Source organism: Falco biarmicus, chromosome 4 (genome assembly GCF_023638135.1).
Source record: "Falco biarmicus isolate bFalBia1 chromosome 4, bFalBia1.pri, whole genome shotgun sequence".
NCBI lineage: Eukaryota > Metazoa > Chordata > Aves > Falconiformes > Falconidae > Falco > Falco biarmicus.
This window is the reverse complement of record NC_079291.1, coordinates 97,345,877-97,362,287: the sequence shown is the minus strand read 5'-3', so window position 1 is coordinate 97,362,287 and position 16,411 is coordinate 97,345,877. Positions and strand designations below refer to the sequence as shown.

At 46.7% G+C, this 16,411-nt stretch overlaps 1 protein-coding gene across 16 annotated transcripts in view; it reads right to left on the bottom strand.

Moving 5' to 3' along the window:
* CADPS (calcium dependent secretion activator) overlaps nt 1–16,411 on the bottom strand; it is a 220,843-nt gene that overhangs the window by 20,813 nt on the left and 183,619 nt on the right. For 8 of the 16 annotated variants that reach the window (XM_056335290.1, XM_056335297.1, XM_056335285.1 and 5 more), the window contains 5 exons: nt 12,278–12,292; nt 10,872–10,946; nt 9,722–9,805; nt 4,764–4,796; nt 1,532–1,639 (listed from right to left, as the gene is read on the bottom strand). In XM_056335290.1, coding sequence (XP_056191265.1) covers nt 1,532–1,639; nt 4,764–4,796; nt 9,722–9,805; nt 10,872–10,946; nt 12,278–12,292 — 315 coding nt within the window. The remainder of the gene's footprint in view (nt 1–1,531; nt 1,640–4,763; nt 4,797–9,721; nt 9,806–10,871; nt 10,947–12,277; nt 12,293–16,411) is intronic. The other 8 variants (XM_056335291.1, XM_056335294.1, XM_056335301.1 and 5 more) reach the window with 1 other exon arrangement.

The following is a 16,411-nucleotide window of genomic DNA, read 5'->3' as shown; positions in this document are numbered from 1 at the left end:
GTACAAACAGACCAACTGTGAATCATAGGGAAAGGATGAGGGAAAAGGCAGTGTGGGCATTGAAAAGAACAGTCCAGATGAGCTCTGGAAATCTAACTGCTCATGGAATAAATTTCAACACAAACGAGCAATGCACTCGCAGGCCCGCTGCAGATGGAAGCGACAGTCTTTTGTTTTATGTTTTGTTTTTTCTCCCCATGCCTGCTTGATGGGTGATTTGCGTCTGGTGCTCTGCGTTGCAAACTCTCCCCGGAGCGAGCACGCGCGGCGCCCAGAGGAGGCACTGCTGTGCTCCGTGCATGAATGAGGCATTCTCAGTGGATATGGGTCATGCTAGTAGATGTACACAGTAAGATTATTTGACTCTAATTCATGCCACTTGATATAATGTGATAAAACATTTGACATGAGAGATAAGTTCCATTTTAATCCGATAAAGTACGGGGGAAAGAAAGAGCAGGAGTTGTAAAGGAGGAAGAGGTTTCTAAGGGACAGGTAATGCGCAGAAAGAGAGGTTATCGAGTGAGGGAGGAGGTTGGTTGGGAAAAAAAGCAGCTTTCCCTGCACACTGAGGAAGCAAAGGAGCGAGTAAAGAAAGCAAGGAAGGTTGTTACAGTTCCAGAGCCAGGAGACTGAGAAATGGCACTGCTGAGAGATGAAAAGAAGGAAAAGTAGGAACAGAAGCTGCTTCAAACAGAAATCGATATATGGACAAATACCCTAAAGAAGACTGAAACACTAATGCTACAGGCTGGCTGTCAACAGAAAACCTTCGCTATAGAACAGCTACGAGGACAGAAAGGCTGTAACGCAACACGAGCAACAGAAACAGAGATACCGGTTAACATGCATCCAAATCCAAAACAAACGGGCATCACAGGTCACTGATCTCTTACAGTCCAATGAATTTATCTTGTGCAACAGAAAAATAGCTCTGAACATCTGGGTCAGTTCCTACCATGCCATCGTCATCAAGGAGACCACATCTCAACTTTACCTTTGGTGTCAGACACCACAAACGTGGTCCTCCTGAAATATGAAAGTCCATTCCTAATCAGCTTTGTTTTGGTTAGCTTTCAAAATTAAAATTAAAATTTAATATGCCTAATTCGCTGCCAGTTTTGGAGTGCTTGTCAATGTAACACACTGCAAAACGTGCAGAAGAGATGGCCCTTAGCAAACGCATCTGCCAAAAACCCAGCTTAAATTTTCACGGTGAGAACGATGACTAAGATGTTCTGTTACAGAGAGATTTTCCACAAGCTTAAACATAGTAAAAGGGGTCTCTTAGAAGATGCTGTTCCCTTAAAATCCACGCACAGACAGACCAAGACACAGTAGACTAGAGTAGAGATTTAAAGCAGGCAGAGAGCAGATACGAGCCTTAGTCAGAAAGAAAGGAAAGATTTATTTATTTTTTAAAGCTATAACCAATAAATTTTCTCAAAATGTGACTTATCCTCCTGTCTTATTTTGTCACATTTTGGGTCTCTCCTGCTTGGTGTCCAAGGAGGAGAAGGCATTTACTTACATCAAATAACCTTTCTATATACATCTCCTCATTGACCTTATCACGCAGGACATCCTGAGAGTGGCGGACAAATGTCACATAGGCATCAGCAACATCCATCCCCGGCTTCTGCATGGAGGAGAGAAGAAGAAAGAGAGAAAAAAACCCATGAATTGCAGCACAGGAGGCAGCTCCACTGTGTAGCCTCGTCGTTGCTTTTCCTTCTCCTCCATCTCCTGCTCTCCTCCTGCAGTTCGCCCTTTCCTTACCTGATGGACACCGAGTCCCACAGCTTTGTGCCCTGTGCCCAGCAAAATACTGCGTGCGGCACACGATCAAGCAAAGACACTTGCTCTTCTCTTCTTTTGCCTACAGCAAAGCCAGTCAGAGGTATAAAGCTCTTCCTCCACGTACTGGCACCGGGAAGGTGCCTTGCTACCTTTGGTGCCGTTGACCTAGTGAGTGAACCAGCAAGCCAGGCTGGGGGTTTGTTGTTTTCTTGGGTCATCTTCTCTCTGCAAGCCCTCTGGTTTCTGAAGGTAGAAAGCTAACAGCCAGAGCTGGGCTCCTGGTGATTCTTCTACGCTGTGAGGATGTGTGCGGTAAGCAGCTGGCATTGCAGGAGGCATCCTAAAATTGCCTTTCTTTTTCTGTTCAGACCCCTGACTTTAGCTCACATTTAGTGCTGCTCTTAAGAATAAATTGAGTAAACAGTAAGTCAGGGAGTGTACATCTACGGGAATGTTTAAGCCTCTGCTAACGTGCAGGGATCCTGCCTGTGCTGTCACCTCTCCACAGCTCTCTGCAGAATTGAACCAATTTTAAACAGTAACCTACAAGGGTGCAAGATTTTGGGGATAACAGCATTTCTTTAAAGAAAATGGGAACTGAAGCAGGTGGATGGGAAAATACTTTTTTTTTTTAAAAAAAAAAATAATTCCTGTTTAGGTTCACATTGCTTGATATATTGGAATCAAACTTACCTCAAAGGAAACCCATTAAAATACTGTAACGCGAGTCATTACAAGAGCTGCCACACAATCTTAAATTTCCATGGCACATTGTAAGTTTGTTAATAACTAGTGTCATTAGTTTCCATTACTGTGATTTACCTCAGATCACAGAGTATCATTTCTCTGCAAGATACGATTGTCAGCCGCTGTAAATTGAAGTTAGTTAACACATCTGTGTAATTTCCAGGGTGAAAATGAGGACAGTTTGGAAAGCAGTAGGAAGGGAGTTTTTTAATACAAAGCAAACAATTATCAAGCAAAGGGCCAGTGCTTGGCCCTTGGGAAGCCAGTAACATTTCTTAACACCTACTGCAACAATGACAAGGTATTAATTTGAAAAACAATGAGGACAACACAAATGTGGCAGTAGTCAAGTGTTACACTTTCAAGCAATTTTCAGTATGCCGATCGTGCCCATTTCAAGGTGGCATTAAATGGATTGGTTTGTACCCAGACGATTGCAATGGGGTTTGCGGAATTAGATTTAACCAATGGTTTTCTGTTCAACACCAGGATTTCCCCTCTGTCCCCTAGTCAAACAGGTTTTTCTTTCTCCTTCCCCCAGAAAGGCAGTGTCTCACGGACCGTGGGGTGGCCTCCCACAAAGGTCTGGGAGCTGAGTGGAGCTGGTGACTGACCATTAAAAATGCCGAGGCTGCCGAGGAAGCCGTTGTAGCGTGGCTTTGTTTCTGGGGGAGGTGGGGAAACAACTGAAAAATAACCCAGATGAATGATTCCTGCTCTGTTTTACACAAAGAACCGGAGCACGTGGCTGGCTCCGAGGATGGGAGCAGACCCTCTTCTCCTGCTATGGACCTCCCAAGGGTGTCCCAGGTACAATGCTTTTGGAAAGCTCGAAAGGGTTATATAGCATCTTACTGAGACCACTTCCCTGGAGATGCTTTATTTCCCAGGAAGGCAGATGCCTCAAAGGCCACGCTTTTCCCACAGATAAATGTTAATAATTATTAACTTAATTATTAGTGTTAATTATACTGTTGTGTGCTCAAATTCCTGATGACTAAGTATTTAAGATGCACTCAAAGAAACAGGAATTTCAATGGAAAGATGTCAGCATTTTCTAGGGCCAGAACTGAATTCTGAGTCTCTCTTCCTAATGTTCTCAATATCTTGTTTCTATTACTCCAAGACATCAGGATGCCAGTCTGTGCATTGGGATATTCCAAATCAAGCAAGACCTCTTAGCGTTCAAGAGTTTGTCATTTCCATGCTGGGCTCAAAATATGGTAATTTTGTAGGCAAGGTTTATCTTGGGCTAAAAGAATGGAAACACCGAATGCAAATAATGTGGTCCAAGATGTCTTGATAAATTTATCATGTTGTCATGTGAGATCATGCAGAGCAATCGTATCCACATTAAATATACATATATACATTATACATGCAGGTCATCAAACCCAACTGAGTTATTCTTGATTTACACTGCCCAGTCTAACTGGAACTGGTGTGGTATATTAAGATCTACCCTTTTGTTCATTTGTAATTGCTCAGGTTCTTTTTGCCTGTAGATGTTACAGTAACCCCTCACTCCAGCCAATATTCATGTATTACAGTTCAATTTAAATGTAAATTTCTGGCAAGTTAAGTGCTCTGTCTAAGAGTGTTAAGGGTTCTTTTCCTTATGAATCAAGGTCTAATTAGAGGAGGCGATGTACAGTTTTCCTATACCAATTACAGAAAAATGGAAAAAAATTATTTTCATTAACAATTTCCCAAACACATGTTGCTAGCTCATCACCATTTCCCCAAAGTAATAAAAAAGTCATTTTCCGAAAGAGTAAAATAAACCAACAATTAGAAGAACAAAAATAAAATAGATTAGCTAATGTGTTAGATGTGTGTTGGCTCAGTTCTAACATGTCTGGACCTTTTTGTTTGGAAATTATACTGTATTTGTACAAGTCCAAATGAAGAATTAACAGAATGCACTGCTCCCTTTTTTTTTTTTTTTTTAAAATGTGATTCAAGCCAATTGCATAAATATGGTACCTTTTTGACACCATCTGCAAATTACTGCCTAAACAGCCTCGTAGGTCTCCGTAAGAGGGTAACTGCTCATTATTAACATCATGGAGATACTCTTTCCAGTTCAAATGTTAGAATTGTGAAGGCCCATGGTTCAATCTTGGCTGTTAATGCATAACGTGGGTTGCTACACATGCCATAAACCAAAGCATGATGCAAATTACTATGACAGAAGTTGTTTAAATTGTGCTTACGGGTACATCCACGTATTTGGAAGCAGCCTTCACCTGTAAAAGGAACAAGAAGAGAGTTTACACCGTCAGTATGTTTTCAGGTCTTTGCTTTTTCTTTAAACACTTGCAAGACCCTCTCCAGCCAAGACTTGGGACAACATAATGCTGAGCGGGGGAAAATGCGTGATACAAACTACATTTCCTCTCTAAAAGAATAGGCAAGGGTGGTATTTTTGTTGTTGTTTTTTTGGAGAGGTAACTTTACTGCTGCTAAAGCTCTAATAGCAACAGATGATAGTGTGGGAGTTGTGCTTCTCCCTCTTCTACTTCAGTGAGCGGGGGAAGACGGGGTTCGTAAGTAGACATCGTTATTTTCTTTGGAGTCCTCCTTCTCTGCCCGATGCCACGTGTCTCCAAAGGCAGTGCGTGTCTCTCCTGTCAGGAGCTGCATCCCGGGAGCCAAGGGAGCTCCCTGGGCAGTGGGGGCACGATGGCACTGCAAGCCTGGCAGGCACCTGCACCAAGGTGGCCACAAGAAAGCACCCGGAGGACCCTAATTTTGCCCCCTGCCTACAGAACCACTCATGGCGCGCTTCCCCTGGATTTGCAGGTTGCAGCCTGGGACATTATTTTCCCCTGTTTTCCTGGCCCTGATGCCGGCAGGAGCTCACAGACGGTGTCGGGGCAGCATGCTCACACCGTGCGACTGGAAGTGCCCCAATGCTTTCCTGCTTCCCAGACTCCAAACAGCTACATTAGTTTCCTACGATTTCTTCCCTCCTTTTAAAAGCTGTTATTTGATGGAGGTATCGGGGGGGTGGACAGCACACTTCATGGTGTCCTCATAAGCTGGCGGGGGCTGTGAGACCCCAGATTTACTTTGTCTCCCGTTTGCCACACGGCAGGGTGGCCCCCAACATCAGGGCCAACTTCTCCAACTGAGCAGTGCCCAGCTGGCCAGAGAGACCTTTTTCCCACTGTAGCATAAGGCACTGTGTCTAGAAAGAGTACGGCTGGGATTTTCCACAACGCTTCTGCTTTTAATTAGGGTAAGCGTTGCCGGCCATCTTTGTTTGGGTGTAAAAGCTCACCTGCTTTTAAATATTTCTAAAGCTACCATTAAAACAGCCTAAATATAACACGCACACAGTTGCATCTTGGGATGAATAAATTATGTGTCCCGAATGAGAGAATGAATGTATGTGTGAGACAGAATGTGAGAGTGGGTGGAAGCACTCATATGGTGTGTGTGGGGGGTGCATAATTAAGCACAATGAGGCGATACAAAAGACCAGACTGGTGCTAATTGCCGAGGTGAACGCTGCAAGTATTGGCAGCGCCCGGGCTGCCGAGCCAGGGGGCAAGCACAGAGGGAAGGGCAGGAGGAGGGTGCCCAGTGCCTGCCGCCGCGGTGCGAGCCGGGCTCTGGCTGTCGGAGGGGGTGGAGGGGGACGGGGCAGGTCCCAGCACACGAGTTTATGAAGGAGGTGGCAAAATCAGCGCCAAGCCCTGGCTCCCAGCGAAGGGCAAACACTTGTCTCTCCACCAGGTATCCCCGTTTCCAGCCAGCCGTCTGGGCACCTCGCCTTTTCACTGCATTTATCCTCACAACTTTCTCGGGAGGTAGCAAAGCGCTATCCCTTGCTCCTGCCGAACGGGAGCGGAGGAGCCCCAGCCTCCACGCGTGAAGGCGGCTGGAGCCCGGCCAACAGCTGCAGCTCCGGAGGAGCAGGCAGTCGCGGCATACCCACGCTGGTGTGGAGCAGCCGCAGGCAGGGCTGCCCAAGCTAGCTCCCAGCGAGCTCTTTTTCTGAGCAGCAGAGCTAAACAACCAGGAGAAAAGCTCGGAAAATGATGCGGCTTGACAGCCTGCAGGATTCAAGCTGGGGTCCACGCTCGGGGCAGCACCATGCCACGCACCTGTACTACCTTCAGTCATGACACAGGGCATGAAGGAATGCAGCAGCAGCCCAGGAAACCTGCAAGCTGAGCGTGGATTTAGCACTTTTAGGTCCAGCTTAGCCCCACCATCTCAAACCACTTTCCAAAGCCAAGAGGTGACACGAATAAGGCAGCTTCCTGCGATCTCCTCCCTCCACCCACAAAAAAACGGAGCTGCTTCTCCTGCCCACTCCCCTTTAATCAGAATAATTACTTGTTTTTCTTTAAACTCAGATTTGGCTACATTTAGTGAAATTTCCAAACTGCCAGATGTTGTGTGATTTTTGCTAGGCTGCCGTTTTTCACAAAGTATGTGACTTTGCCATGAAACGTCTCAGTTTACCATACAAATCTTGCGCAGAACAAAAATAAGATCCTTTTACTTCTGTCTCCCTTGGGTAATATACAGTCTTTAGTTTTAATTACCGTAGGTGTAATTCTCCGCCTACAGAGGCCATCCAGATTAAAGGGAATTTTAGCAGCTGTCATTCCTGTGACTCAGTGGATCTGCACATGTAGACGCCCAGCCAAGGCCTGGGCTGCTGCTGCTGAGATGCACTTAAATGTAGCAACAAACAGAAAAGAGAAAAAAAAAAAAAAAAGTCTGGCCAAATTTAGAAGGGTGTTTCCCTTTCAAAGTGCTCTGCAAGGAGAAGTGGCTAGTGAGAATTTATTAGGACAACAGATGCATTAATTTTATCTTGAATTTCGAGGCAAGAATTGGAAATGAGGATATCCTACTAGGTGATAAAACTGTCTGTCACAAGACCCCCGATTACATGTCACTTGCAGAGCGCCTGGAAAACACGCGATGAAAGAAGTCGGTGGAAGGGGGTGGGAGACTAATGCTTTCTAGAGCTCGGCGGCTTGGACCATCACACTTTGTTGTATTTGTTCAGACAGGGAAAACGTGGGAGGTGGTGCAAGCATGCTGTAACAAGAGAGAGTCTCTCTATTTATCGTTGTGAAGATTAAACACAGCAAGTCACATTACTACTGCAGGCAAGGGAGACTTTTTAAGCCCAGTGCCGAAGGGGTCGGGGCTGTTCCTCAGCCTCCTCTTGTGGCTGGTGCTGCCCAGTGGCTCCCAGCAAACAAGCGGGCCAAGGCAAGAGACCTGCCTTGCCTGGAAAGGAGCAATCCTGCTCCTCTGCAGCGTGCCCAGGCTCCTTGCTGGGGGTGAGGGCTTGGCACCTTCCTGGGGACTTGCACACACCACACACAGTAACTATTCGGATGCACATCTCTTCCCGGCTGGAAGCTCAGGAAACCAAAGCTACAGGGCCAGGTTCAAAGGCTGTGGGGCGGTCAGAGCAGGACAGACTGCTTTGCTGCTGCTGGGGCAGTTAATTGTCAGTAAGTGTCCGAGCAGCAGCAGAGTGAGGATGCTTGAACCCCACGGACCTCCGTGCTGCCTCCTCACAGGCACCCAGAGCCCAGGCGTGGCTGGGGGGTTTGCTCAGCAATCGAAGGGAGCAGCACTCGGCAGAATAAACAGTAGGATGTGGTGGGAGCAGCGCAGCATCAACCGAGGAACAGCTTGGATTCACGGGGAAGGAAGGGCTGCACATTACACTGTCTACCCGGGCTGATGCCGGTACTTCCGATGCCTGGAAAGCTGCCGCCTCCACATCCTCTGCGCTGGCACAAGAGCATCTCCTCACCCTCCCCAGCACTGGAGCAAGGGAAGGTATCCACCCCAAGCCCTCTCCTGCATCCCCCTGGCCAGGGACCAGCACAGCCCCAGGGCTGTAACCACGCAGGCGTTATCCTGGGGGAAGAGCTGTGCTGCAGGGCAGGGCAGTGAGTGGGACACCTTCCCTTCCCCTCCTTCTCCAAAGAACAAAGTGTCTACAGCACACCTGAAAAGTCCAAATTCTTAGTTTGAACCCCGTGGTGGTTGAAATAAGCTGCCAGACTTTGTGTGCACACAGCTGCCTGCAAGCAGTTTCTTGCTGCCGCTGGTAAGCCTTCCTACATCCAGCCCTGTTTCCAAACAGCTCCTACAAAACTGCCTCAAACTCAGCACAAAGGGCCCAAGAGTGGCAAACAACAAACAATTGCAAGTAGCTAAAACTACTGAACGAGATTTTGGAAAGCCTTCCCTGTTTGCAGAGCAGTACCTTCTGCCTCCTGCCCAGCCGCTGTGAACAACTGAGCGCAGACTGCACGTGCAGGCAGAAGGGGCGGTGGGGCAAAGTGTTAATGTAACCTTCCAAGCAACCCCAGACACGTGCATTTGGGTGCACACCTGTCTGTGAGCAGAGATAAGAGAAGCTGTGCTTGCAAAGAGACACTCCTGTAAACTTTCTGGCGTGCACTTTCAGCAGACCTTTGGAAATCTGTTTTTCCTAAGAAGCTGCCACAACAAAAGAAAAACAACAACCTTTTCATGACTATAGCTCTGGTTGCTGAACCCTTGCTGGATACTGAGGCCGGTTTTGCATGGATCTGGTTCTTGTCCTGCACCTTTCTAGGAAATACGTAATGTGATGAGCTGTGGATTAGTTCTGCAATGTTAGGGAGAAATCTGGCATTAGAGGCACCTTGTGCTGCACAACCTCATGGCGTTTCCCCTACCTTGTTCTCTTTCAGAAACACAAAAGCGCTCCCTATGTCTCCCTTATTTTGCTTTTTACTACTTAAGATGGCCACTGTTAAGGACAGAACACCAAGAGGAACACACATGTCATGCAAGGTGGCAACGAAGCAACTTCTTTAGTTAGGGAGATTGCATGTACAGTGCAATGATTTTTTTCATCTTCATACGCATCCTCAATGGAATAAACTCCACCAAACTGAACGATGACTGGAGATGGCTTTACTCGGTGCTACAATACGGTGGCCTATGCATCCTGGGTGTTTTATGTACTGTATCTCTGCATACAGGTTGTTTGTCCATTCATGTGACGGTTACAGTGTTCAAACATCACAGAATGGCAGAATTATCATGTAGTTTATCTAGTCCTGGGACAGCATGAGATTACAACTCAGGGAAAAAAAAAAAAGGAAGAAAGGCAACTATAGTCTGTACTTACAGTAAATGACAGGAAAGAAGAAAACAAAGTTCCTTCATCGTATCTAGACAGTTTGGCCAAGACTCCTTCCAAAATGGTGACAAACTACAAAGACAAAAAATACTGCAATTATTTTTAATAATTGAAGAAAGGTGTAAAAATCAGCATCAATTTCAAAGAAGCCAGTGGAGCTCTCAGCACTGCCAAAGAAACGAACCACCTGTCCCTGAGCACAGCGGGCTGGGGAGTGGGTTGGAAGGTGCATTGCCTTTCAGGTGCTACACGGTCCACCTCTTGCTGGGTGGGAGACACTCCTTGGTGTCAAGGGTGATGCTGGGACCGGGAGGTGAGTGCAGCATGTGGAGAAGCCAGCACAGCCTCTCCAGACAGGGAAGTCGGTGGTTCTTGCTCCCAGTATGCAGTGTCAAGCACGCAGCTAGCTGGGTATTCTTGCAGAAGAATCAAACTGGCATATGTTGGCGGATTTTGTTTAAAGGTCTCCACTGTATAATAGGGATGACTTGTTCTCAGAAAGTTTGAAACTAGAGGAAAACACACCATCTTTCTCCCTACATATCAATTCCCCTCTCTGTTAGCACAGTGCACCAGACCCACACAACCACCCAAGGGAAATGCTGGCAGCTGAGCTAGAGGAGCTGACTGATGAAAAACAATTTCCAAACAATTAAACCTGACATTTTGGAATGTATTTCCCACCACTGTCACCTCTAAATTAATTTCTTAGAAGAGCATATGGCCATCTTGCACAAGACACGTTATTTTGTCCGTACAACCTTATGCTAGCAGTGGTGACCATCTCTGCATGCCACCCCAACATCTAGGTAGCAGCATTTAGCAGTGCCACCCCCTGACTGCAGCCACCCTCTGTGTCGTGGGGTGATGCTGACCATGGGGTGTTACCCCATTAACATAACACCCGTTCCTTAAAACCACTTCTGGCCCAGTACAGCAATCCTGCTAGCAGCGTATTACATCTCACACAGTTCCTAATCATCTAAGAGTCACCATGAAAAGACTGGGAGATGTATGATCTTGCCTGTGAGAAACAAGAAGCCAATTCAACATCTTAATGTGTCACATTTTAATGGAAACACACATATTAAAAATGCAATGTTAACAGTGAATCACTTCACCTGAAGCCGAAGGTTACCTTTGCCACTAGGAGTGTTATCATTTCTTTGACGGTTTCCTCAATTAGTTCATCTATTTTTGAATGGTACTGGTGCTAAAGAAAAATAAAAGGAGAGGGGGAAGGAAAATATTAGCATTGATCACAGGCAAGAGCTCTACGGTTGTCAGCCTCTCCCCTCGGCAAACCACAACACGCAGTATTAAACCGAAGAATTATGCAGCTTATTACCCTGTGCTCCACTACAGCGGCCAGCGGTTACTTACACTTGCAGGAGAGACCTTGAATTCAGGAGAATCTTCCATCGGTTTGTGAAGCACGGGCAAACCATGCCCTCTTCTGTGTGCCCGCAGCTCCGGGAGCCACACGTGGATGTTGGAGGAGAGGCTTTGCCACCCCGGTGGGCACCAGCACCCTGCGCTGCCAGAGACCCCGGGGTCCTCTGGCTTCAGCTCTGTGGGCATTATCCTGTTTGTGTTGCACATGGACCGCACCCAACGATGAGCTATGCTGGTGGCAGGCTGGCAGCCCTCGCCCAGGGCACCGCCGACCACGCAGCCCTCGGCCGGGGAGCGGGGAGGGCTGGCTGCCCCAGGGAGCTCGCGGGGGGCTGAATCACCGGGATGCTGCTGCGCCCTTCCCATCTACTGCAGCAAAGGGGCCGACCCTGCGTTACACACTGGGCTCAGCAGGCACGTGGCTCAAATTAAGCACTCGTTTAAACGCTTTGCTTCGGTGACTATAAGATACATCTAAAAAACACCCAACAAACCCAGACGAGCCTTTCTGTCCCATGCAAAAGCCAGCAGGCAGTGCAGCCCCGCGCCCCGGCTGACAGCAGACCCCGTGGCACTAGCTCAGGATGGGCTGACCACCGCCAGCGCCTGCAGCATCAGCACTTCTGAGTCTCCAACCCAATTTCTTCACATGCCAAACCTTTCTTAGCTTGGGAGCTCTGATGCAATCAGCTGCAATATGGCTAGAATAGGTACTAAAATACAGTCTTCTACTAATTTAGAAAAGACCTGTTTCCAATACAAGATTTAATTAGCGAAAACATACAGTATATTCTTATTTTCAATGGACTGAGAAAATACTGATTATGACTGCTTTCCAACACAAAACATTTGATTTTTCAGTCAAACATTTCAAGCACTGGTGCTAGTCACTATATTCATTACCACTTGGCATTAATATTGTTTTAAAATGTTAACATCAAATCACATTGAAAGAGACAAATCTGCTTTAAATACTAATCAGACTTTGGGAAGGAAGACTGTGAGGGCTTTACAAATGCTAGATGTTGGCCTCAGTGTCTGATCGGTTTTCTTTGAACTGCTCTACAGTTTAGGGATGGTTTTTTCTATGACAGTAACATATCAATACAGGAATTTGGAAAAAAGAAAATAAAAGTAGGACACACTTACCCACTCTTTAGCAAACTTTTCAGATGATTGGGGACAGAAATAAAGAGGAAAGTGCAAAAGACAGGAAAAAGAACATATGAACATAAACAATAAATAAACCAAAATCTTTTCAAAAAAGAGACGTATGAGAACAGCAGCATCATGCACAGAAACAATAAGCAATGGAAAATGAAACATGATCAAAACCTCCTTTCACTGTAGTATTTGCAGGCAGTAGAACAAGGGGAAGGGGCCGGATTGTACCTAACTGACAGTCTCTTGGGGTTTTATTTTGCTCTGAAGAGGAAGGCAACCGGCTGTCGACAGGGAGGGTTCAGCATCGGGGCCACTGCACACCCTTCACCAGGGCTGGATGCAGCTGAGGCGCGAGCCCTGCTGCAGGGGCAGGGCAGGGCGGGCAGGGCAGGGGTACATGGTGCAGCACATCCCACCTGACGTCCTGGCTGGGGCTGGTCAGATATGTCCTCACCCACGCAGGAGGACAGGCTGCGATCTGCCGGGCCCACCCGGAGGCAAAAAACATACACGAACAAGCACGTGATATTTGCATTTGCTGTTCCCGTTTCCACGTCCTGCTTTGCAGGTCAAGACATACATGAGTCCATCATGGGACTGTAGTTATGATTCATCTGCTCAACACAGAGACAGCCGTTATCAGCTCTCAGGATTGACCTGGCTGTTCCCAGCACAGCTGCAGATGTAGCTATGGGGTGACAGGGACCTGTGACAGCTGGGTGCAGGTAGGAGCTGCTGACGTCCTTGGCACACATGACCAGGACCCCCTAAGGGAGATGAAGAAGGGGTTGTGCATGTATTGGGGGTGTCTTCCCCATGACATTTTTCTTCTGCGACTGCATTTTCTGCATGTGTGGAAGACAAGGATTTAGCTAACTGCTTTCATTAGGTAAGTCAGGAGCTTTGATTAAAAAATGGCTACCTATATTCAAAATGATACACTGTGAAATGCGCTGACCGATGCGCTTTCAATTAAAAGCTTGTTTAAAAAGCAAGCAAGAGGCCTGACAGAACAAAACTGCAGCTCTGAGCGCAGGAGAGGATGCTGCCGGTGCTGCAGCCCCAGCTCCACCTCGGGAAGATGAGCCTCGGCCAGGATGGAGTCGGAGAAGGCGGCGGTTTGGAAAACGACTGCCTGGTGCTGCTTTCACAGATGCCTGGCTCGTAAACCAGCATTTCTAACAGCTCCTTCTACACCTCTTGTGAAAATGCTCAAGGTTAAAGATCGCATAGCTGGTTTGCTTTACCCAGCATAGCCCTGGCTTTCGATCGAGTTCATCGTGGCTTTCTATTAGCTCAATTATTACAATCCATAATCAGTGCACTACAATGATTCAACTTGACTTTATGTGATGAGTATCTTGCCTTGTCATGTAACAGATTGTGTGTACGTTGTATTTCTCTAAGGACCATCTGACCTTAGATATTAAATAGAAACATACTAGACCAACTGAGAAACATTTAATACATACATTTATCCCCTTAGATGTATTAAAAATTCAGAGGAAAAATAAATATTTAAGATGGTAAAGTATGTTTACCAAATGTTTTAACAGCTGCCTTTAGAGACAAGGAAATGGAAATGAAATGATGGGTGTTTGTTTCACAGGGTAATGCTCGCAAAATGCATTCAAGTATCTGTTAAAGTGAGTGTAACTGAAGGTAGTCGTGGAGGGAAGGTCTTTGGGGTGGGAGAGAAACCGCAGGAGCGAGGTCAAATAACGTGTCGAGAGAGTCTCTGCCCACATACAGCTTGGACTGTCAGAAAAATCGGCAGTTTGTTGCTAATCAAAATGTCTTCTCCAGTTAGGTCTGGGCAAATGCCCTTGCCTGAGCACCATGATGGGCAATGTGAGCCCTGTTTGCTGTTTTTGAGCTGCCTGCAAAGGGAACACGTATTTTAGGAGCCACGTGGTGGCTGCGGCACTGATGGAGGGACCCGTCAGCGAGTTGTGCCTGTCTCCCCTGCCCTGTCCACCCCTCCCCGCTGGGGCTGCAGGCAGCCCTGGCCAAGCCATGTGGCTGGCACACACCAGGGATGGGGGGACACAGGGACTCAGCGATGCACAGCCCCAGCTCCCCAAATTGCAGAGTAAGACACAGGCTCATAACCCGAATTCTCATCCCTCTGCTGTTTATCTGACTGTCTCATCATTCCTACTGGGGACTGGAAGATGCAGCATGGCATTTTGTCCTCCCCTTGCAGGCTGTAATAACAGGTCTATATGTTAACTTTTACCCCCCACAGCACAACCACCTCGGCACAGAGGTTTTAGACAGCTTCAGGAAGAGGTAGCTGAAATATGGAGTGGCACGAAGGAATGGAGGGGGAGGTAGTAACACTCACGAAAAGAAAGGGAAAAAAAAGGGAGGGTGTATAAAATACTGCAGCCCTAAATGGTAACTTATGCACCGACAATTTACATCTGCTTTACAGGTCTATTAATTCAGCTATCTGTTAAAAACCTCATGCCCCAGCAACTGCTGCTTGCCACAGGAGTCAGGCTGGCTCCAAGCTGCTGTACCAAACACCTCCTTGAAGCAGCCCAGGCAGATCTGCAGAGCTAACCCCGCTGCAGCTGGGAGCAGCAGAGAAACAGCTGCGCTGCCGCCTGCTCCCCTCTCACTTGCAGTTTGACTCAGGCTGAATGTGCGTTGTGACTGATGCTCAAAATTTGGAGGAACCTGTGGCAAGCAGAGCATCACAAGTTCCCACAGAAAAAAGCAGCAAGTGCCTGGTCATGCTATATCCAGACACGGCTGAGTTATCAGTCTCATGCCATCTGAAGGCTTAACCTGACACTTTTCTGAATGCAATGAGCTTGCTTTGCCATGCTATCAGAGTCTGCTTGATCTCCAAAATGTCCCTGCCCCCCAGGGACTGTGCTAGTGTAATGCACAAGGGTTTGATCCTGGTTTGCAGTGGAGAGCATTGCAACCACAGCCCTTCCTGGCTGACGGGGCACTGCCAGGGCAGATGTTGCAGCAGCTGCAGGCTGAGGGATCTGGGGAGATAAATGAGTATGAATATGGAACAGAAAATGTGAGGGAAGTTCATGTCCAGGTCTGGAAAACAATAGCCCGCTTAAGATCTGCTGCAGCTGACATGGAGGACAAGGGAAGAACCTGATGATGAGCAGTATGAAACCTTTCTTGTAAGGTGGCTGCCACAAATAAAATGTCATAACTGAAACATGTATAAGAAAGCCAAAAAGAAGAGCTGAATCTAATCCAAACACCACTGACATCAGGGCAAGGACCCCTGCTGCATTCGGTGGCCTTTGGAGCAAGTCTGCTCAGTAAACAACTTAAAAAACCCCAACAACTTGCAATGATTCACTGCAAAATCTGACCATGGAAAGTTGTAGCAAAAGGGCTTATCTAGCAAATGCTGACAAGCAGCAGGGTAGGAAAGCCAAACAGTATTTGTGAATTTATTCTAGACTGGTATATGAATATTTAATTTGGCTTGAAGCCACTGTAGCAAAATGATCATTATGATGCATTTAATCTAGTCCAATTTACCATGTCTATCTAATTCATAGATCATGTCACAGAAACTTCAAGTTGCAGCTATGGCTTCAGAAGAAAAACAATATCAGCAATTAATTTAAACAGGTTTTGTTTGGAAACTTGAGTCATTAAGAACCTGGGAATCCAGGATCCTCGAGTGTGCTTATTATAGCCAATACTCATGGAAGTCACAGCTGCTGGAATTTCAACCGGCTTTTGGAAGTTATCTATTTTGGTGTTTTGGTGTGTTTCTTTTTTTCTTCCTTACAAGCATCACAGCAACAACTTGGCACTTCTGTTTACCTTATGTTTGTCTACAGAAAATAGTTACATACAGAAAGTGTGTTGCTGACATCTGCTCCAAGGTGCAGTTAATGACTCGATATATATGGTCATCATGCATCAACCAAGCTTAAAAGTTACCTTATGCATACCACAGCCCTTGCAAAAAGCCACTCCTAAAGTGGCAGGGACTCCGAATGTCTATATTCATTAGATTTATTTGAGAGCAGCCCCCTGCATATTCATCCACACACACTATACAGAAGGCTAAATACACAACTGATACAACATTTCTGAAACGAGCACAACAGGAGCTAGGAAATC